This window comes from Rhizopus microsporus (assembly GCF_002708625.1).
Source record: "Rhizopus microsporus ATCC 52813 unplaced genomic scaffold scaffold_13, whole genome shotgun sequence".
In the NCBI taxonomy this organism is placed as follows: domain Eukaryota; kingdom Fungi; phylum Mucoromycota; class Mucoromycetes; order Mucorales; family Rhizopodaceae; genus Rhizopus; species Rhizopus microsporus.
Genome location: NW_019671928.1, coordinates 786,828 through 812,511, shown reverse-complemented (window position 1 = coordinate 812,511; position 25,684 = coordinate 786,828). Strand labels below are relative to the sequence as shown.

General features: G+C 38.8%; 9 protein-coding genes across 9 annotated transcripts; 5 read left to right on the top strand and 4 right to left on the bottom strand.

Moving 5' to 3' along the window:
* Window positions 1-38: 38 nt before the first annotated feature.
* Window positions 39-1,451, bottom strand: RHIMIDRAFT_245279 (TPR-like protein; the record flags this gene model as incomplete). The annotated part of the gene is made up of 1 exon (XM_023610174.1): window positions 39-1,451. A coding segment is annotated over one exon (1,413 nt), but the record flags the coding sequence as incomplete, so codon positions are not given.
* A 324-nt stretch (window positions 1,452-1,775) lies between these two features.
* RHIMIDRAFT_245278 (uncharacterized protein) lies at window positions 1,776-12,026 on the bottom strand (the record flags this gene model as incomplete). The annotated part of the gene is made up of 15 exons (XM_023610173.1): window positions 1,776-2,351; window positions 2,411-5,539; window positions 5,600-6,010; window positions 6,072-6,188; window positions 6,247-9,424; window positions 9,483-10,084; window positions 10,133-10,249; window positions 10,308-10,423; window positions 10,481-10,793; window positions 10,847-11,065; window positions 11,126-11,215; window positions 11,265-11,582; window positions 11,636-11,748; window positions 11,798-11,875; window positions 11,930-12,026. The coding sequence occupies 15 exons, from the start codon at window positions 12,024-12,026 to the stop codon at window positions 1,776-1,778; spliced, it is 9,474 nt and encodes a 3,157-aa protein (XP_023464520.1).
* A 1,399-nt stretch (window positions 12,027-13,425) lies between these two features.
* Window positions 13,426-14,935, bottom strand: RHIMIDRAFT_259940 (uncharacterized protein). The gene has a single exon (XM_023611433.1). The coding sequence runs from the start codon at window positions 14,628-14,630 to the stop codon at window positions 13,650-13,652; it is 981 nt and encodes a 326-aa protein (XP_023464519.1). The 5' UTR covers window positions 14,631-14,935; the 3' UTR covers window positions 13,426-13,649.
* A 3,514-nt stretch (window positions 14,936-18,449) lies between these two features.
* On the top strand, window positions 18,450-18,710 carry RHIMIDRAFT_193231 (ankyrin; the record flags this gene model as incomplete). The annotated part of the gene is made up of 1 exon (XM_023605991.1): window positions 18,450-18,710. A coding segment is annotated over one exon (261 nt), but the record flags the coding sequence as incomplete, so codon positions are not given.
* A 483-nt stretch (window positions 18,711-19,193) lies between these two features.
* RHIMIDRAFT_239625 (ribosomal protein L37a) lies at window positions 19,194-19,876 on the bottom strand (the record flags this gene model as incomplete). Its single annotated transcript, XM_023609207.1, has 3 exons — window positions 19,194-19,257; window positions 19,305-19,516; window positions 19,841-19,876. 3 exons carry the CDS (start codon window positions 19,874-19,876, stop codon window positions 19,194-19,196), a joined length of 312 nt encoding a protein of 103 aa, XP_023464517.1.
* Window positions 19,834-20,578, top strand: RHIMIDRAFT_298901 (60S ribosomal protein L35; the record flags this gene model as incomplete). Its single annotated transcript, XM_023614310.1, has 3 exons — window positions 19,834-20,137; window positions 20,169-20,296; window positions 20,347-20,578. The coding sequence occupies exons 1-3, from the start codon at window positions 20,054-20,056 to the stop codon at window positions 20,576-20,578; spliced, it is 444 nt and encodes a 147-aa protein (XP_023464516.1). The 5' UTR covers window positions 19,834-20,053.
* Window positions 20,579-20,931: 353 nt separating this feature from the next.
* On the top strand, window positions 20,932-21,345 carry RHIMIDRAFT_205184 (HMG-box; the record flags this gene model as incomplete). The annotated part of the gene is made up of 2 exons (XM_023606808.1): window positions 20,932-21,179; window positions 21,231-21,345. The coding sequence occupies 2 exons, from the start codon at window positions 20,932-20,934 to the stop codon at window positions 21,343-21,345; spliced, it is 363 nt and encodes a 120-aa protein (XP_023464515.1).
* Window positions 21,346-22,470: 1,125 nt separating this feature from the next.
* Window positions 22,471-23,191, top strand: RHIMIDRAFT_245273 (uncharacterized protein; the record flags this gene model as incomplete). The annotated part of the gene is made up of 3 exons (XM_023610172.1): window positions 22,471-22,543; window positions 22,603-22,903; window positions 22,960-23,191. 3 exons carry the CDS (start codon window positions 22,471-22,473, stop codon window positions 23,189-23,191), a joined length of 606 nt encoding a protein of 201 aa, XP_023464514.1.
* Window positions 23,192-23,373: 182 nt separating this feature from the next.
* On the top strand, window positions 23,374-25,594 carry RHIMIDRAFT_205017 (heat shock protein 90; the record flags this gene model as incomplete). The annotated part of the gene is made up of 3 exons (XM_023606798.1): window positions 23,374-23,460; window positions 23,531-23,992; window positions 24,044-25,594. 3 exons carry the CDS (start codon window positions 23,374-23,376, stop codon window positions 25,592-25,594), a joined length of 2,100 nt encoding a protein of 699 aa, XP_023464513.1.
* Window positions 25,595-25,684: the final 90 nt, after the last annotated feature.

Here is a 25,684-nt window from a genome sequence, read left to right as displayed (position 1 = left end):
GGTGCAGAAGACACGAGTTGTTGCCAGATGTCCAATACGGTCCTGCCATCACCAATGCGATTATAGGCGTCCATGAGTGCATTGTACATCCCAATATCAGGGTCCAAGTAGAGATCAACCTTGATAAGTTGGTAGACATGCTCTAGCACATACTCATCTCTGTTCTGTCCACATGCATGAAGCATTGCCGTGTAGATATGAGTAGATGGTTGGATTTGTAGTGGTCGCATATCATTAAACAATTTCAAAGCTGCTACCAATCTTTGAGACACTCTTTTCTCGTTTTCCTTGAACGAAGACAAGGAAGATATTAATATTGAATAAAATGTAGCATCCAGTTGAACAAAGACTTTAGTTTTTCGTTTTGGATTATCTCTGCATTTCTTATGGTGTTCTCGTAAGGCGTAATATATTTCCATAGCATCCTCTAATAAGTCATCATTAATATAAGCAAGTATCAGATGCGTGAATGTGGCAATATCCGGCTGTAAATTGTTGTCTCTAAACACTTTATCGTATATCCCTTGAACCTGTGCTGATCTTCCATGCCGAGCTAATCCGCCCATAAGTGAGTTATATGCCTTTACATCTAGTTTATCCTCAAATGGCCTAATCAAATTAATTAACTGATCCAGATGGTCCAATGAGGCCATTTTGGAAGAAGCAGTATTCACAAGACTGTTTAATACACGCGGTGTCGGTTTAATCTCTGCCCTTTGCATTTCATCGAATAAATCAAGCGCACTTTTTAAATCACCCGTTCGAAAATAATGGTTCATCCATGTTCCATAAGTGACAATGTCAGGGTCAATCTTTGCCCTTTTCATCTGGGACAATATCGCCATTGTCTCTGACGGATTACCTTGTTTAAGACTAGCATCTAGTAGAATATTGAATGTTATACGATCTGCTCGACATCGGTTTTGTAAATCATTGTATAATGTGAGCATATCGTCCAGACTGCCTGCTTTATACCGTAACATGACATTCATTGCTGCTGTATCAAGATCCTCCCTTTCAAAAAGCTGTTGAAACACTTGATCGCCAATGACAGTATGTCTAGATTGTATCGCGGCTTCTAATACAATAGAAAGAGTATATACATCGGGTCGAATATGTTGATTCTTGTTATTTGCTTTGTAAAATTCAAATATCTTATCATGGCGTCTGCATTGGAGCCAAAGCTGAAGCAAGGTGTTATAAGTCACTGTATCCGGCTGCAGTTGGTTGTTTTCCATTTCCTTTAATAATAGCTCTGCTTGGGTAAAATCATTGTTTTTCTTGTAACATTTAAGCAAGGTATTATATGAATATACGTTTGGGCTTATTCCCATACTTTTCATTTGATTAAGTAGTTGATGAGCTTTGTCAGGTGAATGATGTATTCCATATGCTTGAATCAATGCATTATATTCGAATTGGACAGGAGTAACATTGAAACGTACAGGCATATCTTGAATGATCGTCTGTAAAAAGTCGAGATCTTGCCTTGTTTTGCCATTGCGCGCTAATAATACAAGTTTACGTAGTAAATGGTGATCAACATTGGCATCAAGAGATTCATAAGCAGATCTCGCTTGCTTAAGGTTTCCTTTAGATATAGCTCGACGTAAACTGGCAACACTATGACTACTGTAGTTACGTAACTGCAGTGTCGAGAAATGTTGAAAGAACTGATGGATTACTGCAGGACATTTTGTTGCCATTTATTTCAAAGAAAAAGAAAAGGGTTTGTTTATTACTACTACAATTTTCAAAATCACGTCTCGTTCTCTCTATTCAGCAGAGCGTCGTGTCAAATTATATTTGTGCACAGCACCTTCGATCTTTTTAAAGAAATCTTCACGACTGTGCTTGTCTGAGATGATCAAGAAACGTTCAGGGCTTTGGTCGCGAAGATAGATGATGATACCCGTAGGTTCACGTTTGAACGTTTGAATATCAGAGAACGGTTCTTGCCATTCGACTGCTAGTCTTCTTGTTCGAATAAGCATGACACGGTTATTTGTCAGCATGGCTACTCGCTCATCGTTTTGTACATGACAATGAGCCAAGTAAGTATCCTGCATATATTTGCCTCCATCAACATCCTTGAGCCAATGCTGACCAATGGATTCACGTAATGAATAAGGTTTAAGAATACCATCAGGCCCAATATAACGAGGATATCGTGCACGTTCGATCATGTTTGTATCATTAGGGGTTGCTGTATTTCGTATTCCTTCCGATATGTTGCTTGTAAAGTCAAAAACGCCAACAGCTGGTTTTGTCACTGCACCAACTAGACCTTTTCCGAAGCCCTTGATGAAACCTCCGACACCTTCCTTTGACGCACCTTCAACAGGTCGTGTCTAAACAAAAGAATATATAGTTAGTTATCCACCTTTTTAAATATTATACTTATATTTACCACAAGACCAGAAAAACCACTGGCAATACTGCTGGCAAAGGATGTGGCTCCCTGAGTAACACCCACCAAAGCGTGTTTAGGTCGGTTTCGAGACATGTTCATCCTTCGACGATCCTGATACTCTCTATCCATCGTAGCGGCGCTTAGGCCCTTACCAATGCTGCCAGTAAACTTTGTGAAGCTGTCAGAGACACCAAAGACACTTTTTCGAATAAACCCACTGAACCCCTTGGCAATACCATACCCTAAATCCTGAGGTCTATCGCTCATGATTAGGCCTTGCCAAGGCTCATAAAATAATTCAGCTACACCTGAGCTTACAGTATTGAAGAGACCCACTGGATTGCCCAGGAAATCAGCAGAACCCAAGATACGATGGAACTGGTAAATGAATTGATCGCTATAGTGTATAAACATCTTGTTGGCTAAATCGGCTGGACTAGCCATCATATTTTCGATAGCCAAAGCATTGAACCTTAGAGGCGCACTGTTGATGTTTCCGATAGTCATTGTCAATGCATTCACGAGATAAGCAATAGCAGCATGGGATTGTGGGAGATTCGCATCGTCTTGATAAACTCGTAAAAATGAAAGATTAAACCGAATAGGCTGAATACTGAATACTTCAAAATAGATCTGTGCTGTATCATTACCCGGTCTAACATCCGGAATATCCGCAGAATAATTCCAGGTGTCAACATCATCATTGTCTCTGGGCTCTTCATTAGTCGGATGACTGACATTAGTAAAGTCTAACATGGCATAAACAAATGTTTCGTCTAATTCCACGCTCATTTCTTGTAGAAGGATAGAAAAGTACTTAAAGTACATGACACCATGTGAGCTGTCTTTGACTCTGTCTAGGGCCAGCTGAACAGTTGGAAGTATCTTATTATTGTTCTTGGTTCGGTCTCCACTGTTTGTCGAGTTGGTGGGGTAGAGCAGTATGGGAAAGACGGAGCCATGCATCTGATTGTCTATTTGAACCCAGTCAACGTTCCAGCGAAGTGAATGGTACAGGGTGGAATCAGAGAGTTTCAAGTCAATGCCTCTAAAAGTAATATAGGCAAGCTCCTGCAATTGTCTATCAATCAAGGATATACCAACTTCCTTAAGTTGAAGCTGGAACACTGCGTTCACTTTCATATCAACATCCACAACTTCAAATCCTTCACGAGCAGCACTATCTACCGATGACATGGATGATGAGCGTGATAGGGAGCCTGACACTGGCTTAAATTGGCTTTCACTCTGTCTATAAGGCGTCAACTCTACAACCCGACGGCCAGCTTGAATCTTAATATCTATAGAAGTGATGGATGGGTTGCCACTACGTGTTGCATGACGGAATGGTGGCAATGTGCCAATTTCTTGTGGATTAATGCTTCTTTCGCGACCATTGATTGAGAGAATCATCTTTTTGTCTTTATAAGCAGGCAGGTCCCATGAATAAGGAACCGCTTGCTTAGCAGGTAATCTGTATCGTTTGATTCTAAGATTACGTACTGGAGTAGAGTCGTCTCTTAAAAGGACAGGGTCTTCTTGGTAAAAGATCATGTCTTCATCTGTCTTGTTGACAAGCAAATATGGCCAGTTTTCCTCTTTGGTTAAAACAATAAAGATGGTTGCATCTTGAAGCAAAACTGATACCCTAATGAGCACATCTGGCTCACCATAATCGTTTGATAGTCGTACGTGAACGTCGCCTATGTCTTGGATATTAAAAGGCGCTGACCATGCATTGCTGAATCCTTCCAACTTTATGCTTAACTGCTTTTCATTCTGGACGCGAATGTTATACAATGGTATTCGTTGCCCGGCTTCCAATGTATATTCATCCTTAGTCTCGGGCACACGGTATCGGATGTTTTGATTCATTTGGTTACTCAACACAAAGCGTGGAGTTATCGTAATCGTCTTGGTCAGCTTAAATCTTCCTTGTCCTTCCTGCACATGAATACCAACGTGAATCTCTTCAGAACGATTTGTATTTGGGAGCACAACATCATACACGCTTCCAACCGCTTCAAAGCTTAATGGCTGACTCCAATCTGATTTATCCACTTTGATCAGCGTTCTGTTACGGTTGTCCATGTTGGGATATGAAAACATAAAAGGCTCTGGTTTAGGGCCCGGCTTGCATGTCACAACATTATCACTGTTAGACATAAATGCATCAGACCAAGTATGCTTCTCCTTGAAGCTAATGGGCAACCAAGTCTTGTTCATGATGATGTAAGGACTAAATATGCTATACCTTTTAGCGCCTCCTGATCCTGGTACATCCATGGTGTTGATACGAATGTGTAGCTTGTTGTTCTTGTCATTCTTGTGAACGAGTTCAATGGAACGATCCACGTCAAGATCATCCGTTCTCTTTGTGCTGATAATAGCATAATCACTTTTACGATAATCGGTATCCGGAATTTCAATACTTAAGAGCACAAGATGGCCATTTTCTATGACGTGAATAGGCATCACACCACCCTTGCGCAGAAAAGAGCTAAAGTCTTGACCAGACGTCTTGTCAATAATACGGAAATTGAAGTCATAAGGCAACAGATTTTCAATCTCAATAGGAGCGCTTAACTTGATGGCCATGGCAGGGTATTGACCATACAAAATGTTCTTTTTATCCAAACGAGCATCCACATGAAAGATAAATGGTGGCATTTCCCTATTTCCTGAAAGACAAGAAAGTGCATTTGGAGGCTTGATAGGTGTAGCAAAGTCTCTCCAGTGGAAAGCGCGCTGTGCCCAATGGTAGCCAAAGCCTTCGTCTGGTCTAATACAGAATCTGTGAGAGTAAGCTTGCTCAATCGGGATAGCATAGTCTTCACTAGGAGTAATCTTGACAATATGTGAACTCGTCTTTCCGTCAGGATTGATACTGACGAGATCAACAGGAAGCAGGGTTCGATTTTCAACTACAAATGAGGACCTAATGGTCACAACCTTGATGTTATTAGCGAGTTTAACATCAAAAACAATATGATGCTGAACATTATCAAGCCTTGGCTCGAGTGCATGCATATGTTCTCCCTCTGTATCGAGCTGGATATCACGAAGGCTCCTCCATTGAGCTCCATCAATTTGGACATTCAAACTATTACTGGTAACCTCAGTTGTCTATTTATATGCTCTAAGTATAAAGGAGAAAAAAAACTCGGCTACTGCGTTTTCACTTACCTCACGACGCTTTCTCCAATCCTCAAACCACCATGGTATGCTTTCACCGTCCTTCAGTTCTTTAAGTGTAGGACCCTCGTTTGAATTTGTAGAATTCCAGATAGTGATATCGTAACCAGTTCTGTTACGTATCTCGTATGGCGCAACAGTGCCTCTTTCGCCGCTATAGACAGTATCTCTCTGCTTATCTAACATCTGGACAATAGATACTGCACTTTCCAAGAAGGTGTGAGTGATATTAAGATTAAGGGTATTGTTAGATATGATCTTCACATGGGTAACATCATTTCCGACAGTTGGGTTTCGAGACAGCTCCAACTTAAAGTTCCATGGTTCAACTAATGGTTCCCAGTGGGAGTTTTTGATGTTGAAATAGTTGATGTGTGCATAGAGTTGGACAGAAGCAGCAAGCTGAACCAAAAAAACAAGTTAATGACAATCCATCAGGGGTGTTTGATTATCAATACATTACCTCTTTTGACCAGTTGGACACTTCTAGATTGAAAGGCTTCAAGGACATAATAACCATAGGTGTCTCATGTAATTCTTCAATTAAAATGACTTGAGCGCCTTGAAAAGAGATACGAAGCTATATATACATATATTCTATGAGCGTTACATCACACACTATTTATAAAACCACTTACAGATTCTTGGGCAAGAGCAATTGCATTAACACTATCCGCATCCTTTTGTGAGGTCACAAGTGATGGCGACAGCAGGCCCTGTGCATATTCCGTTTTTGTCATTTGCTTATCACCTCCCATGCTGGCAGTGTAAAGATCAAATGCATTATTGACAATATCAGTAATTAGCATGACGTCGCAATAAGAAACTCGCATAATCAAAGGGTCAATGTTCATGACAATATCTGTCAGTAAACCCCCCTTTTCATTCCTTGGGTTACTGTTCATTGACAAATTCACATCAAACGGTTGAATAAATCTCAGAGTAGACTTTTGACGCATGTCCATTCTACAGAGGAACATACCCATTTGCTTTACAACAAGAGCCGTCTTTGCTTGCTGAGTGACCATTAATTCTTCAGTTGACAGAACGATTGCCTCTGAATCCAGTTTCTCGGGATTAGCAAGCAAAACAAATTCAGCGTTCAAAACTTTTACGATATAAGATAGGTCGATGTTAGATGACTGTACGCCGTCTTCTGGTCGTTCCCGTTCAGACCATGACTGATTTTTATCGTTGAAAGGCAGCATGAAAAAGTTCAATAACGAAAAGACGTGATCAAGCGATAAAATAACCTTAGAATCTCTGATAGTCATCATCATGACTCCTGTGCGAGAAGGAGTGGGTGGCTTCAGGTCCAACTGTAATTCAAATTGATTGCCATTTTCAATAACTGGGACAATATTTTTATATTCGCTTTTGATGCCGGGTCTTGTATCGTCTACAGTAAGCGAGGGTACAACGACGAGGATATCTATGCTACTGTCACTATCCATATGCAAATCCACATTACTGTTGTGTAGAGCAAAACAAGCTAAACTGGTGGGTGATTGTATATCAGCACCTTCGCCCATATAGACTTCCAATTTAATCATGTTTGCATGAATTGTCATTGTGATTTCAGGAGAAGCATAGTTACCGCTGCTTTCGCTGACAGCTTCAGCATATCTTTGGCTAAGGTTTCCTGACATGGCTGTGTTAGCTAAGCTGCTTGTTGACTGTTTGTTGCCCCCTTCTGGGGATGAAAAGATACGTGAAAGCATGTTTATCGCTTCCATAAGGAAGATGTACTGTCGCTCAGTTACTTTCATAGAAATATCGCTAATGCTGCCTTGAATGTCCACACTTGAACTGTCAAGCTGCCCTTGCTGTGAGACTTGTATGACAAAATTAACGTCAATATCATCTACAATGGGTAACGTTTGCAGTTGCATTTGATTATTAGAACGTCTGAAATAAAATTTGGATGTAAGACTGATTGCTCTGAGGCCCGCTTTTATAGAGTTGATGGAGCGGCCATTCTCATTGACAAACGTGTTGGAGGCCCAAATTTCGCCTAAATGAGCGACAACGAGATCTGATGAGCCTTGGTGGAACTCGGGAAACAGAACGACGGGTGTCTTTATCACGATGTCAAAGTGGGTTTTTGTAGCTGCCTCGCTAAGCTGCTGTGCTGATTCCAAGGCAGCTTGACGAGCTATGTCATAGGTCGATTTCATTTCGGCAAATTTACTCAAGAACTGCATCAATTGATAAACAGGTGCTTCTAAAAAGTTGAATTGTGCAGAACCCATGCGAAGATACACTGCATGATCGTAACCAGGATAATCTTTTCTGCCATCATTAACAAAGGACGTGTACTTTAAGTCAATCAATTCTTCGCCTTGAATAGTCAACAGCTGGTTTGCCATATTCCTTGATCCAAGCGCTTTTGCAGGACTCACATCATCCGTTAGAGTGAAGTTAGCAAATTTAGCAGCAACGTTAACTTGGCCGTCCGAAATGATGGTTGTGAGGTCACCCAAAGACAATTCTCCAGTAGCAAGACGTTGACCATCATTGTTCAACACAAAGTTGACACTGTCAAGAAGTAATCTGACATACACATTGTTGTTGTCCTTATTTGACTGGCTTAAGCTTGGTATCGCTGGATAGGGCGTAGATGACGTACGTCTTATGTTGGGTGATTTGGTAACCTGTTGATTACTATTCTTCATGTCTTCATTGTCCACAAAAGTATGCATGATAAAGTTATGAAGTGTAAGTACAGAACTACGCGTTACAATAAAGTTGAGTGTAGATAGAGTGGCGTGAATCGTTTGGTCAATTCCTTTGTGCTTTGTCAAATACTCAGGACTCTGCTTACTACACTGTACGTATTCAATATTCACGAGCTCCTTTAGTTCCGATTCACCAGGAAGGCCTGACTGAAGAATGCTTTGGTCAGAGGTAACAAGGTATTTGAATTCATTTCCATGCTTCATCTTATCAGTAACGTCCAACGACTTGAGTGAAACATGAACTGACATGTCCATAGGTCGCATGCTATAATTTAATTTTAAGCTTTTCAAATCTACTTCACATAGCAGAGTTTCTTGCGTCTTTTCAACCTTTTGAGTTTCAAGTATATTTGCAAGCACCTGGTCCACTTTAAAGTCTAACTCAAACAGTCGTTCTTCGATATTAACTGCGTCTTGCTTTGGTTTTACACTGTGAGTAGATGTCGCGTTCGTAGTCTGGGTATCCACCGTATCCGCTACAGAGTCTGTATAGATATCACTCGACTCGCTATCGCTTTCTAGTAGCATATCATCATCTGGGTTACTCCATAAAGGAATATTCATCAATCTAAACAAGTACTGATCTACTTGATTATTCACTGATGTCTCGTCAATAGGACTGTTTGCTCTGTCTCCTAGTATACCAGATGCTTCAATAAGTTGAGGTAACTGCATAAGAGCCTTGTACTTTGTATCAGAAAAGTTGACTTTGAGCAAAGGTAAATGCCCAGATACTTTAAATCGAGGCATGTCAACAGATTTACGAATGATACAGAGCTCGAGCAAGAACGTCATGTCAATATGATCAATCAGATGAAGATAGCTCAATTCTGGACGGGGATTACGTATTTGCACAAGGCAGGTATCAAGCGAATCACCAACGAGAACTTTTGTCTCTGTTAACTGAATCGTAAATCGATCGTACATCAGACTACGGAATCGAAGGTTGTCTTCAGCTGACATCTCGGGACCTGATTTTGATTTCATTTGAGTGCGCGTTTCGGGTGAAGACAAGTTGCTTTCAACATTAATATGACCCGCGTCAATGACGATAGCACGACATGAAGTTGATGTGCAGCTATATATCAAATTGTATGTGAGTGCACTGCTACGCTCTTCAAATAGATAATACGTACTTTTCTGGAATAATAATAACCGGGGCATCCATGTCAACCTTTAGATCAAACGTAGTATGTTGTTCTAGTGCATACTCCAAACTAGCCCTTGTCTGTTTCTTGATGCCCTCAAATGTATCACCTGCTACTTCGATCAAGGCATTAATACTGTCTGCACTAGTCTCTGGTGGCGTAAAGAATACGATCAACTCGCGAATTATTTCAGGATTATAAACAATATCAATATTGCGCATATAAAGCGCCGCTGCATTATCTGCTCGGTTGTCCAAAGGCTTATATTCAAAGGTCGCTGTGAAAAAGGGATCTCTGACGACACCGGTTATATTTTTTAGCTGATTATCTAAAGTAACTGATTTCCTATGGCTAGTATCCTTATCTTTAGCCCCCATTAGCTTATAATAAGGCGATTCTGGTCGCTGCTTGTCATATAGGTTCATATCGCCCAAGGCAGCTGTCGCAGTAAATGATTCGACGTATTTTGTAAACCCTAACACAAAGTTATCAAAAACAAGTGAGAGTAGATCAATAGGTTGTTCATGTGGATTCTTGCGAACGTTAAATGAGCCTTGGTTGAGCACGATGTTTAGTGAGAGCAGCATTGTCTATCATTTTATTTAGCCAATGATTATCAGTCTTAAAGGACAACTTACATCTTTTGGTAAGTCTACTGAAGCTGCAATCGCTGCTTTATCTGCATCATAATCGATAACGTCATAAAACTCTTGCTTTTGCTCTTCTGTTATGACCAAGTCATCATCAGCCTCTCCCTGTATTATAATGCATATTAGCCCCTCTTGTTCTGAGCTTATTTTATGCACAGCTTACACTAGGTTGTCCTTTTCCAGTAGCACTACTACTTCCAGACCACCAGCTACTAATACTCCAGCCTTGACTCGCCTTTCTTTCCGCTTCTTCTTTTTTACGTTTCTTTTCAATAGCAGCTATCATCCAATAAAAATTTTAGAACCTCATCCTTGCTTCGTCTCGTCCTCTTTTACCAAGTCGTGCTTTTTCTCTTCTAAGCTTAGGTTTCGCTAAACTTCTGTAAAATCGAAGATCTTCAAAGCTCAATTCACGTTCAAGATTCTCTAATTGTTCCAACTCATCAGGCGTGGCTCTATCAAGCTTATGATTCACATAGCAATTGATATACGCTATACGATCATCACGTCTTTTTTTAAGTCGTTTCCAAGTCCACCGTTCGTTTCTTTCGTGTATCTCTGAAAGAACAGCATTGCCTGCAAATCTAAAATATTCCAATGGATGCGTCTTGGGTGTCATATCAGAAGGTGGACGAAGATCCTTGTACTGCTCTCGTAAATTGATCAGTAAACTAGCCATAACCCAAATAAAAAATAGGTTACCTTTTGCTTTTTTAGGTAAGAATGAAACAAATCGATCATGAGAATGGTGTCACGATACTGCTCGTTATCAACCGTAAAGGATAGTTCATCGAAAAGTAGAGACGCTTCAAACTTGGGAACACCGCTGCCAAACTGTTTGTTGAATTTGACTCTTCCTGTTCCCGAAACGGGCTTGAGCACGTATTGATGTTCTTTTGGTACATTTTCCTTTGTTGCAATCTATCAAAGCGATAGATCAGTATTTCAAAAAAAAAAAGAAAAGAAAAAAAAGGTACTTACGAGTGCCTTAAAGGATTCATGCTCAGTATCATCTGCTATAGAATCGATATTTGTATCCCAATAGATAGAGAGCGATTCTAGTGTTGCAAGCTATACATGACCATATCAGATGACGAATTAATTTAAGCATATCAATTACCTTGAATATCGTATTCACAGCTTCACCTATCGTATTGGGTGTCCAGTTCTCATCGGTGGTAATAGCCGACAGTTCATTCAGCGTGATCCCGGCTGCAAATCGATGCTGAGTTGACACATTGTCCTCATAACGAATATGGATATTCTTGATAGAAAACTGAAGATTGTTTAAAATTCTGGTAATAAGTTGATTTGCAAACGTATCATTCTTGGCACTCTCAATAGCGTCGTCCTCAATATGTTGCATCATGAGTTCTGCATTTTCTAGTTTTCTCATTTTTGCTTCATGTTCTCTTTCCGCAAGTTCTTCTGTTGTCATCTATATAAAAGCAATCAGTTTTCTTATGTTTGTTGTTTGTAAACTCTCATTACGCTTGACTCATTTCGAGGCACTGCCAAGACATATACATCCTTGATGTCAATAAGCACTGCCTTTCCTCTTAGATTATTCCAAGGAATTGTTAACGTGAGCTCACCAAGGTAACCTTTGTCGTAAAAGTGAATAAACTACTACACACTATGGCTAATGTCTACCTTCTAAAACGTCGATTGGCAAATTCAATTTGTCTAGTGCATCACGTCTGAGCTTGAGATCGCGTAGTTTAACCTCTCCTATAAGGATCGTTCAGACAACAGATCTTTGTTTTAAACGCTTCCCTATTATACCTGACCATATACCAATCTTTAATTGGTTATAGTTTAGGTTAGAAACGTAAGCACCCAATACTCTGTTCAAGAGTGTTGAGACAACGGATTCGAGCATATTTTATAAGAAAAAGAAAAAGCCAGAAATTGTATAGTTTTATGCGAAAGTAAATTATGACATAATGCAAGTTATTTTTTAGGCCAATCCACCCTTGAGCTTTAACAAAAGAAGCAAGTAGTACAGAATAAAAAAGAGAGAGAATCCTTTTGATTTCATCTTGAGTTGCATACTTTTTTATGAGTGTTTCAAGTTACTATGGTTACCCAAAAGGAGAAGCTCTAGTTCTTACCTGATTATGGGCTTTAATTTCCCATTATAGACTCTACCAGCCACTGTGCGTCTTGGTAATACGATGATTAAAAATGGAAATCAGCAGAAAATGAAATTGAAACTCAGTAGTAGTAACGCACTACGCGTCCAAGAGGACCCCACTGTTACCCTGCCAAAGCAACGACGACATCAAACGCCCACTGCTTTGTACTACAATTTTCATTTAAAATACATGCATAGATCACTAATCCTTAATTGGTAAGAAAAAGATGAAATGAGGAAACTGTAGATTAAACAAATGTGGACTAACCTCTTTTATTAAAGTTGCATAATCTTAGTAACACACTCTTGCAGCATCCACAGTACTTGCCCTATCTCCCTCTTTCTCATGTATCAAAGCTATAGATTCGTTCGGATAAATTGAAAAAGTTTAACATTGTTGACGTGGTTGAGTTGGGTACAGTTCATCTTTACTGCTCTGCCAATTTATAGTCTGACTGCCATCTAACGACAATAGCTGTATACGATTGATACTTCCAAGTATGATCTTGCACAGGTAATATCTTTTCTGTAGACATCTGCCCAGGTTTAAAATTGTTTGAAGCAGCCCCAGTTGTAACAAAAATGCAATAAATGAGGACAGCAAGCATACCAAAGCCAATCAACAGACTGGTCCAAAAGTAAAATGTGCAATTTTAAGGAGATTACATTCTACATGCGGCCACTAGTGCATATGTAAATAAGGTTGATAAGCAGTAAGCATACCTGCATAAAGTTACATATCATGTGACGATGGTGCGCCTTCTTTTGAGGTAATAAAAAAAAAAATCTAATCAATAAACAAGGACTCCTTTCCTCGTGTGTGTGTGTAAAAATGAACCTTAATATTTTATATCTGGGAGTGATACGTATTTTATTCACCATAGTAATCTCTTTGCCTTCTTTTACAAGTACCATAGCTGAATCTACTTGAAATCGAGTTTCATGGTTATTTCATCCATACTCTCATAAGGAGCATGAATTGACAGTGTTGGGGGAGGAGATTTAAGGAGCACGAAAACATGGTCAGTTACACCCCCCCCCGGACAGTGTTCCGAAAATAGAAGGTGCTCGTCATTTTGCATTCAACAGACATGTTCCTTTATGCCCTCTCTCTCCTCACATTCCCCTTACTGTTCCTCAATTCCCCCTTCATTTCATATAACTCTAGTAATTCTACTATATTATTGCGCGAAAAGGACCGAAGATAGAATTACCAAATGAGGAAATCAGACTTTTTATTTTCATATACAATTATTAATCATATACAGATATTACATAAACATATAGAAACTATAGAAACTAAGGAGGTGTGCATAAAGTGAGCATATGGGCTTGATGTATATTTCCATGGAGTTGGTGATGAAGTATCTATGATCTTTTTTGCTTTTTTTTTGCTTTACTTGATGATGGATGTTGCCTTTGACTTACATATGTGTCCGCATGTGATGTACCGAGTCTTCTTTTCCTGTTTTCGGTCATCATCACCCTACTCTTCTTTTCCAATGTATCGATCTTTCTTTCCAATTGCTTTACTTGCATCACAAGGTCATCATAGGCGATCCTGATCTCCTTTTCGACTTCGGGATTATCGACTATGTCTAGCGCATTTCCTTTTATGTTGTTATCGTTGTCCGTGATATAAGTGGTTTGCTTTAAGCTAGCTCTATCGTTTTTGGTAAAGTTAAGGGTCTTGAGCATCGGTCGATTGTCTCGGGCGAGCGATGAAGGAGTTGCTGTGAACGCGTTATCGGCTAAGAATGCGTTTCGTAAAGAGTCAAGCACGATCAGTACAATTGTAATCTCATCACTTAAAAACGAAATCTCTTCCTGTAGCTGCTCCACTTCTGGTATTTTGTGTCCCTGAACGCTGTTACCCTTTGTATCGCTTGGCCCTTGTTGTTTACTTGTGACCTGATGAGTGGGCTGTGATCGATTTTCATTGTTCACCCCAGACACTATATCAGGATAAATAGAAGAGACGCGCTGCGCCTGAGTTGAGGGGTAGATTTCTGCAGACGAGTAGCTAGAAGCGTTTCTGTCGAAATATGATGTTGACGATGAAGGTTCGGCCGTCTCAGCCCAGGGAGAGTGGTTGGCTGTATGATATCCTGAATAGAACGACTCTCCATAGTGATAAGACTGTGGGTAACTGGTATAAGCTTTGGTGTATAGATCATGTTGGTCATATAATGGAAATGGTTTAGACGAATAAGGATGCCGCCAATGGCCAGCTGGTAAATTGAATGGATGAATCATGGTATTCATAGGCGAGGATTCAGAAGAAGATGTCACAGGTGATTCGTATGTTTGTCTTTGGTCTTTATGTTGATTAGGACACCTTTCTTCCATTGAGCATAATAGGTAACTTTAGAAGCAATTGACAAGCAAGTCTCTGCTTATAATACAATAATATATCGTAAAGTTATGAAAAAAGGGAAGAAAAAGAAAGAAAAAAAAATAACAATGACTGAAAAAGCGCTTGTTATATCTGTAACGTATTTTATAATCTCCCTTTTTCCTGACAATCCTTAAATGGTGATTTATAATTCAAGTCGGCGCCACACTTATTAATACACAGATTTCAACTTGTGGCTAAATGAAGTACCCCAAGCAATATAGTTTGCAGATGTCATAATAAAGGAAAGAAAAAAAAAAAGAAAAGAAAAAAGTTTTATAACCTGCAGCCAGCGCCTTGGCAGGTTGCACAAACTATAAGACAAATTTTAGGTAACAACCCGGATAGCTCCGTTCTGATGGTATTGTTAAAATTACCTGATTTAGACTCATGCCCGTTGATGCTGTCATAATGAGTAAAAACTATTTATGTCTTTAGATTTACACATGGTTTTACCCTCGGTTATTTGGGTAGAATTTAAATTTGTCTACTATCGCTTTTCACTTTAATCTTCATTTCCTATAGTCAAGCATTTTGCTCACGCATATAAAGTTGTGTTACACCACGTCTTTCCAAAGTAACTTGATGCCCCTTTTGGTAAGCACTGTTACGTGTGTGTGCAGCACGGGGTCCTGTTACACTCCATAAAGAGCAAACAAAGCTTCGATAGTGTGTTTATCATCTTTTTTCTTATTCTTTTGCTTTTTTTTGATATTCTGTCATGACTCATGATCTTTAATCCATTTAGAAGAAAATCTAAAGTTGATAATCCAGTGAAAGGTAACGTTTGTGTACGTAAAAAGAAAATGGTAGAGAAATGAGGTAGATGGAGAAAAAGGAACGTTTATCCTTGATTAATTATCACGCAGGTAATTTTCTTATTCCCCGTGGATATTATTTCAGGTGCGTCTGTTACCATGGAGATTAAGTAGGTCCCTTCTCTTTTTTTTCGCGCGCCAAGGTGGGTGCAATACAATTAATGTTGGTAGATACTCTATAAGATTCACGGTAATGATCATAGAACGTACAGTATCAATGAATTACGCTCAGCTGGTAGTAAGTATGAGGGAAATTTATTGTCGGGGTAGCGTTCAAGCCAATTGCTTGTTGATAGAGACTATCTCTTTAAACTCTTCACAATAATTATCTGATATATCCACCAGGTAAACATAAATCAACATCTACAACTTATCAATAATGTACTACTAAACATGCTTAGGTTGCGCATTACAATTAAGCAACGCATGAAAGCCATGAGAAATCAATAGCAGCGTGTGCAAATAAAGGATAGGAAATATAAGCATGGTAAGCTCTTGCTTTAATTAACTCGTACTGCTCCTTATTGCATAACGTGCTTGTAATTAACACTCTACATCGTCTTACTTTAAAAGTGATTGTATTTATGGAGTTTACGGACAAATCATCTCCTATCAACAGTTCGGCAATATATACTCCTGATTATGGTTGTTAATGATACAGCCATGTCTTAATATGATTGTTTACCTTATATCATCATTTCACGTGTATTTTCTGCAGATCCTTTAGAAAATATCCTATCGTTCTCCTCTTATCCTTAGAGTCCCTTGCTTTCTATCAAAATATCGTACGTTATCAAAAATAAACCCTTCTAATAATCATGAGCAAGTTAAAGATTATAAAGTCACAAGTAGCTAAACTAATTTAAGGTTAATATTTTTTGCTTGGGTCTTACGAGATTGTTTTTTTAATAATGGGGTATGTGGTACCATAATAGGACATATGGCCGAAGATATACTCATAAAAACAAACAAACAAAAAAAAGAAGAGTACCTGCTTTATTATGCAGCTCGTGTATATAAAAAGAATAAACAAACATCAATAATCTCGTAGAACAAGTATATACCTAATATGTATATATGCTTTTCTTTTTTTTGGATTAATAAGGCTTTTATAAAAATTTATAGTAGCAAGTAAACAATGATTAAACCAAGATAGTGGCCTGGAATCATATACTTCTTTTTCTTACCTATTCGAAACACAAGAAACCAGTTCTCATCTGTCTACATTAAACAATAAAAAAGAGTCATTCAAAAAGGTAAATTCACAGTTTTATGAATAAACATGAGCTTAGAAAAGGAGACCAAATATTTGCTTGGTTTACGTCCGTGCATTGGTTCACAAAACTAAACTTGACAGTGTCTACTTTATTTAATACTTTGATAATAACCTCAAGTTTCCATAGCATTTCTTTTTTTTTTTTTTTGCCAAAAAATGCCCTGAAGCAAAAGCGAATAGAAGAGCCTATGTAGGTTTGCAAAGTTAGTATAGATTTACAAGATAAAAAAATGAATAAATAAACTTTTCTATACATTTATTCACTTGCTTCCCTCTTTTTTTATATCAAAAAAGCTTTCATGGTAGTACATGTTGGCCTTACTAATGAATAAATTGATTATCAACTTGTAACTTTGTGGAATATCGCATTCGAACGCGAATGATACTATACAAGCTTCTTTTTCAAACATATGTCTTGTTTTTTTAAACAAAGATGACAAGGCAAAAGGAAACATTTTCTAGATTTTTTGTAAAGAAAAAAAAGGACTTTTGTAGATAAATCAGATGCTCTTTAAAAGTATATTAAATGTGGTTGAACAGCTTTTCATTATACGACAATCTCTACCTTGTTCAAAGTCCAAAAAGGAGATTTTGAGAATTTTCATTCTCCGTTCAGGCGTATCAAATTATATGACTAAAGATCGATCTACTCAGGCTGATAAACAAGATTATAATAACCAAGGATAAGTGAAAGAGAAGGGATGACTTAAAAATACGGTTCAATGGACAAATGAAATCCATGTTACGTTTAGTGTAACTTGGCATATTGTCTTACATTGATGCTGCTTATGTAATATCATAAGGATTGCTAAACATGAGGTTTATACAAAGCAACGACATGACTTTGTATAGAGATATCTTTTTTGCGTGTTTGCTTTTGTCTTTTAGATATTTATGGAAATACTTTGATTCATTATTCCTTTTTTTTTAGAAAATAATACGCCTAGTGAAAATATACAAGCTAATTTATTTTCAAAGACAATAAACCATAAGCAATTAACAAAAATATTGAAAAGAAAGAAAGAAATATATCAATCAATGACAAAAACGATTGTGTGTGCAGTCTATTTTGAGCCAAGCAAACCAAGCAGCTTCCCAGGAACTCCGCTATGGCTTTTCCAACTTTGTCCCCTTTTACAGACCATAGCAATATGGCCAACTCTATTGGAACAAAACGATTAGCTTCCGAGGTTTCCACTATATCAAATACAAGGCCTAGAATTACCAACATTTGGGATGCGATTACTCTAGACACATTGGATATCAAGGCATTATATCAATACATCAAATCAAATGGTGATGCTAATGCTGCCAATCCAGATGGCTACACCTTGCTTTACCTTGCAGCCCACAACAAGAGTACAGAAGCGCTATGTATGTTACTGCTACAACAAGTTGATGTCAATAAAGTGAATGGTCCACATAATGAACTCGCATTACACGCAGCATGTGCCAAGGGGCATTTGGATTCAGCTGAATTACTGATTGAAAATGGATCTCTTGTGAATGCTAAAGATTCTCTTGGACATACACCGCTTACCAACGCTGTCTTTTCAGGATCAGAAGAGTGTATACAACTTTTACTAGAACACGATGCTGATGTCTCTGTAGTGGATGAGCAAGGCAATTCCCTGCTTCATCATGCCGCTAGTAATGATGTGACAAAAGCAGTTCCATTATTTATTAGCAAACATGTGCCTATTGATGCACACAACCAACGTGGTCTCTCACCGTTAGCTTTAGCCATCAGTTTTGGACACTCAGATGTAGCTATTGCGTTGATTGATGGTGGAGCCAATGTGAACGGCAGGACACGATTTGCCACTGTACTCCACTATGCCATCACATGGAATCGATTAGACGTGGTCAAGAAGCTCGTTGAACACGGCTGTCAAGTCAATGTAGTCAATGATATTGAAGAAACACCGCTGTACTTGGCCGTTCAACAGCGAAAAATTGACCTAGTTCAGTATCTGGTGGAGCAAGCAAAGGCAGATCCGTGTTATCCCAACCATGCCAATCTATCGCTATTATATGCAGCAAGTCATGGATACACTGAAATCTGTAAACTGGTTTTATCTCAAAATACATCCAATTACTTTATTCAGGTGGCTGCTGATAAGGCTGCGCGTGTGGGGCATCAGTTGACAGCAAAGCTCTTAAAAGAGAAACTAGCTGAAGCAAAAGAGCCAACAAAAGAAAGCGAAGATATCACGTTTGAATCTCTTGTAAATACATTTAGTGATGACGACGAAAGCTAATCCTCTCTACTCTTTCTCGCTGTGTCCGTGTGCATATAAGTGTGTGCGTGAGTGAATAAGTATAAGTGAGTGAGAGAGTGTGTACATGCGTGAATGTGTGAATTGTATGTTGATTTTTTTTTAATAAAAGCAAACGTTTATTATTATTTTGTTTGAATCTAACTAGATTTCAGCGAGTTCACGAAGACGACGAACGGTAGAACGAACGGTGGCAGCAGCAGTAGTGCTAATATAAAGTTAAAAATGACATTTCAAAGATTCAGTACAACTTACGAGACGGTGTAAGCACCACCAGCCAAGACCTTCTTACAGCCCTTGCACTTCCAGATACCAACAGCAGTACGCTTGACAGCGTCCTTACCACAGAAAGTACAAGTGTACTTGGAGTGTTGAGTGATTTCCATCTTCTTGACGGTCTTTCTAAGGGAGGCACCATAACGAGTACCGTATTTACCAGTGATTCCGACCTTCTTTGTGCGTTTGGCCTACATGGGTGTATGGTGTCAGATGGACGATGGATGGATGAGAAGAGATGTTACCATTTCGTTAAAGAATGAAAGAGGAAATTTTATTCAACATCTGTGCTCACGATTGATTTCATTACTCTCCTTCACCCTTCAGTTATCTCTCTCTCTACTGCTGTTTATTCCCCCCCCCCTCCTCATTCAAGTCTGGACCCAAGTGAAACAATATACAGCTTTGTCCGGCTCGGAACCCAAAAGAGTGGGATTTTTTTTTTGGAAATGAAGCAAAACAAGTATACAGCAAAGCGAATCAAGAAACCCCCCTCTTATACTCTTGAAGCATACATCCATAGAAATGGTAAATACATCATCCATCATCATTTCATCTACAAGAAGGCGTTTGTCTTGATGTCTTTTGATCGATCAGTTATAAACAAATTTCGACATGGAAGTTTATGGATCAATATGAACAATTAAAGACAGACAGAGAAACAGAGACAATGAGAGAGAGAGGGAGAGAATTAAATGTCAACACATGCTTAAACATGGAATTCAGTAATGTTACGACATTTTATTATTGTTTATGCTGATTGTGAAAAAAGACATACAAGACAACAATCTACTTTAAAGAAAAGGAAAAAAGTATATGCTTATTGACAATTCATTTCACTAGGCTGCCATTAAAGCACACGAACTCCGTAACAAGAACAAGGCTGAGCTTCTCAAGGTCCTTGACGAACAAAAGCAAGCCCTTGCCAACCTCCGTGTTCAAAAGGTCGCCGGTGGTAGAGCCCAAGAACTGTAAGTGTAGTGTATAGATATGATGTCGCTGTAACTGACCCATTTTTAAGTGGTGAAGCTCGCAAGAACGTTGCTCGTGTCTTGACTGTCATCAACCAAACTCAACGTGAACAACTCCGTCTCTTCTATCAAAAGAAGAAGTACGTTCCTTTGGATCTCCGTGTCAAGAAGACCCGTGCTATGCGTAGAGCCTTGACTCCTTATGAAAAGTCCTTAAAGACTGTTCGTCAACAAAAGAAGTTGGCTCACTTCCCTCTTCGCAAGTATGCTGTCAAGGCTTAAATTGTTGATGATAATAAAGGACCCTAAAAAAAAGAGAGCATCATAGCACCCCCAACATAATTATTTGTTTTTATTATATAAAGAGTCAATATGAGAGAGTGTGCGTTAATTCATTGTTTATGAGAGTAGTGTTTTTGTTTTAAATGGAGAACTACTTTTTAAAGACGAATAATGAAACCAATATTGTGTATATATACACCCACTCTTGGCTATTTCTCTTCCCTCTAATAGTACACTTTACATTCTTTCACCCCACACACTCCTTCATAATCAAAATGTCCCAACTTGCACAAGACCATGACATTAATGAATCACAAAAACAAGACCTGATCAAGTTGCAAAAGAAAACCATGATGAATCCAGTCGGAAGAGTTCGTCGTCCTCGAATTCGCAAAAGAGATCCCAATCATATACCTCGTCCTATGAATAGCTTCTTATCGTATCGTACAGAAATGCAAGCGGTCATCAGGAAACACTGTCCTTTGGCTAATCATCGTGAAATCTCTAAAGTGGTTGCCAAGTGGTGGCATGAAGCATCAGATGAAGAAAAGCAAGTCTTTCGAAACAAGGCAGAGGTAGCCAAGGGTGAACATACAAAGATGTAAGTCTCCTTTTTTAGCAAAACATGCAAAAAACTTATGTTCTACCTTAGGTACCCTGATTATAAATTTAACCCCAAGAAGAGAAAAAGCCCAAGTGGCAATAAGAGGCCAGAAAGAAAGATTGCTGTAGCTGAGGAAGAAAGTCAAGATAAACAAGAAAGGTAATTTAAAGAAGATGATATAGAAAGGACCACAAGTGTCTCAAGTTTTGATATATCTCCTGCTGATAGTACCCTCAAGACCCCAGCAACTTTTTTTGAAGAAGATGACCTGAAACTTGGTCATTATCCCTGTATATATCAGACGAGTGGCTATGACAACAATGCTATTGGTTATGCAGAAGACCCTATGTACAATCAAATGCATGTGATGCAGATGCACACATATAATCAAGACGAAAGACATATAGGAAATGAATACCTGTATCAAGACTTTGTAATGTTCAGTAATTCGTCTCCTGCCGCTCATATTACCTATCCATATTGTTATGATCCGATTATGCCTATGGTTATGCCGTCTTATACCGTATGTGATGTAACGCCTACCAGTCAAACCTTACTTACGCCAGAAAATGTCTATACCAGTCTGCCTACAACATCGGTTATCTCGCCCTATCTGTTGCATCCAGGCGACCACTGGCATAACAACAGAATATTTTATTAATTTATGCTGTCTATTATTATTATTATAGTTGTTGCTGTTGTTCACATGCTTGTTTCTTATCAAATGACTAATAAACTAGACATGAGCTTTTTATATATATATATATCTAATGAGCCTTTGTTGTTGTTCTATTTATGTCTTTCTACATTCTCCTTTGTCCTTTTTCCTTCGGATAGATAAACCATGCCAACTAATGGGGCGTGCTTTTGAACAACGGGCATAATGTTTATTTGATATGCATGATCCAAGCCTAACGTTTGACTGAACATCATGCTTGTTATCATCAAAAGGATCTTACTTTAAATTATAGATGTGAATGTCTTTTATCGTCTGTCCTTACGCTTGTCACAACTAATTGCTATAGCAACTGATACGTTAACCTGTTGATCATCTTTAACTCTCCTCAATTTGGGAGCTGTGAGAACAAACAGGTATGACAGCATAAATTGCATTTTGTTTGTATCCTTCAGTCCCTTAAGTTTTTTTTTTTATCTATTGAAAACAAATTTTAACCAATTAAAATAAAAGAGACGATAGAAAGAGAGAGGGGCGCCCTTTTCTTTTTCTTTTTGAACCATATATAAACGCTCCCTTTTGTTATCATAACATTTTACATCAAAACATAAAATGCCAGGAAGCATACGTATGCCAAAAGGAACAGAACATTTCAAAAGGATACCATTTCAATTTACAGAAGAAAGTATGAAATACAGTCGTGCGAAAAATAGGTTAACCTTGCATTAATACAACTTAATATAGTAACTTCAAAAAACGTCTTTTTGAGACTACCTGATGCATTTTCACCTATGGAAAGAATGATTCTTCAATCTAATGGTAATCTCCAGAGGCTGTTGTCAGCATACTACAATGAACCAAGTCAAGCAGAGATCATAAAAAATGATATGGTCATGTCATCGCCTTTTGCTCAATATGATCGCGAGATGCACATGTTCTTTGCTAATCAATATGTATATAAAGCAGAGTCATTTCTAGTTGTGAAGGATAAAACTGTTCAGGATCTGATTGAAAAGCATAAATACGGACTAGGGCAATTGTTTAGGTAACCAAGGTATTGAACTGTTTTTTGTGAAAATTATTGACTGCGTAATGTTACAGTCACACCCATTCCCTTCCTGAGTTTACCATTCACAGTGTTGGAAGATATGGTGACTCCAAGGGTGCTAGCTTCTGGAGAGATTATAGTTTGATCATACCAAATGTTATTGAATGCTTTATTAGAGAAACATTTAAAGAAAACCTGTTTGAAGAATTTAAAGGAAATAGAACAAATGGCACAGTATGGTTTTCAAAGGATGTTACTGAAGAAGTAGATTACGTTGATAAATAAAACAAAGCGGTTCACATTGCGGCACTTTAATTTATTGTGTGTAGAAAGTACTAGAAGAAAATAATTTCATGCTTGTTTATGATTTGTTAAAAAACTGAAGGGGAGAGAACAAAAATTTTGATCAAACTGTCAAGCTACTCTTTTTTTCTTTTCTTTTCTTTCTTCCCTTCTCAATCATAAAAATGTCTGCCGAGACCGAAACCTTTTCTTTCCAAGCTGAGATCTCTCAGTTGATGAGTTTGATCATCAACACTTTCTATTCAAACAAGGTAATATAAGAAATATTTTGCACGCGTGCGCGCTTTAAGAGAGATAATATGCTTACAAATTTTTGTATAGGAAATCTTCTTGCGTGAGTTGATCTCTAACGCCTCTGATGCCTTGGACAAGATCCGTTATCAATCCTTGACTGACCCCTCTGTCCTCGACAGTGAAAAGGAACTCTTCATTCGTATCATCCCCGACAAGCAAAACAACATCTTGTCCATTCGTGATACTGGTATTGGTATGACCAAGGCTGATTTGGTCAACAACTTGGGTACTATTGCCAAGTCTGGTACCAAGGGTTTCATGGAAGCCCTCTCTGCAGGTGCTGATATTTCCATGATTGGTCAATTCGGTGTCGGTTTCTACTCTGCTTACCTTGTTGCTGATAAGGTTCAAGTCATCACTAAGCACAATGATGACGAACAATACATTTGGGAATCTGCCGCTGGTGGTTCTTTCACTATCACTCGTGATGAAGTTAACCCCTCTCTCGGTCGTGGTACTGAAATGCGTCTCTTCTTGAAGGAAGATCAAGTAAGACACACACACATATATATATAAAGAAAAAGTTCTAATGATAAATAGCTCGAATACCTCGAAGAAAGAAGAATTAAGGATATCGTCAAGAAGCACTCCGAATTCATTTCCTACCCCATTCAACTCGTTGTTGAAAAGGAAGTTGAAAAGGAAGTCGAAGGCGAAGAAGAAGAAGAAAAAGCTACTGACTCCAAGATTGAAGAAGTTACTGATGAAGAAGAAAAGAAGGATGAAAAGAAGAAGAAGACCATTAAGGAAACTGTGACCGAAAATGAGGAACTCAACAAGACCAAGCCTCTCTGGACACGTAACCCCGAAGATGTCAAGGCTGAAGAATATGCCGAATTCTACAAGGCTCTTACCAACGATTGGGAAGACCACTTGGCCGTCAAGCACTTCTCTGTTGAAGGTCAACTCGAATTCCGTGCTATCCTCTACGTTCCCAAGCGTGCTCCCTTCGACATGTTTGAAACTAAGAAGAAGAGAAACAACATCAAGCTCTACGTCCGTCGTGTCTTCATCATGGATGACTGTGATGAATTGATCCCCGAATGGTTGAACTTTGTCAAGGGTGTTGTCGACTCTGAAGACTTGCCTCTTAACATTTCTCGTGAAATGCTTCAACAAAACAAGATCTTGAAGGTCATCCGCAAGAACTTGGTCAAGAAGTGTCTTGAAATGTTCCAAGAAATTGCCGAAGACAAGGAACAATTCGACAAGTTCTATGAAGCCTTCAGCAAGAACCTTAAGCTCGGTATCCACGAAGACACCCAAAACCGTGGCAAGCTCGCTGACTTGTTACGTTACCACTCCACCAAGTCTGGCGATGAAATGACCTCTCTCAAGGACTACGTCACCCGTATGCCCGAGAAGCAAAAGAACATCTACTACATCACCGGTGAATCTCGCACTGCCATTGAAAACTCTCCCTTCTTGGAAGGTTTCAAGAAGAAGGGTATTGAAGTCCTTTTGATGACTGACCCTATTGATGAATACTCTACCACTCAATTGAAGGAATACGAAGACAAGAAATTGGTCTGTATCACAAAGGAGGGTGCTGAACTCTTGGAAGAAGATGAAGAAGAAAAGAAGAAGCGTGAAGAAGAAGCCAAGGAATACGAAAACTTGTGCAAGAGTGTCAAGGATATCCTCGGCGACAAGGTCGAAAAGGTTGTTCTTTCTCAAATCTTGACTGATTCTCCATGTGTCTTGACCACTGGTCAATTTGGTTGGTCTGCCAACATGGAACGTATCATGAAGGCTCAAGCTCTCCGTGACTCTACCATGTCTAGCTACATGGCTTCCAAGAAGACCTTTGAATTAAACCCCAAGCACTCTATTATTAAGGCTCTTAAGGCCAAGATCACTGCTGATGCTAACGACCGTACCGCCAAGGACCTCGTCACCTTGTTGTACGAAACCTCTCTCTTAACATCTGGTTTCTCTCTTGACGATCCTAGTTCCTTCGCTACTCGTATCAACCGTATGGTCTCTCTTGGTCTCTCTATTGATGAAGATGAAACCACTGTTGATGAACCCGTTACTCAAGCCGCTGCTGAAGAAGTTGCTGAAGTTTCCAAGATGGAAGAAGTTGATTAAATTGTACAGTTTATATAGATGTAAAAAAAAAGGTTTAGTGTTTATATAGAATGCTTTCTTTTTGTTGGAAAAAAAAAAAATAAATAAAAA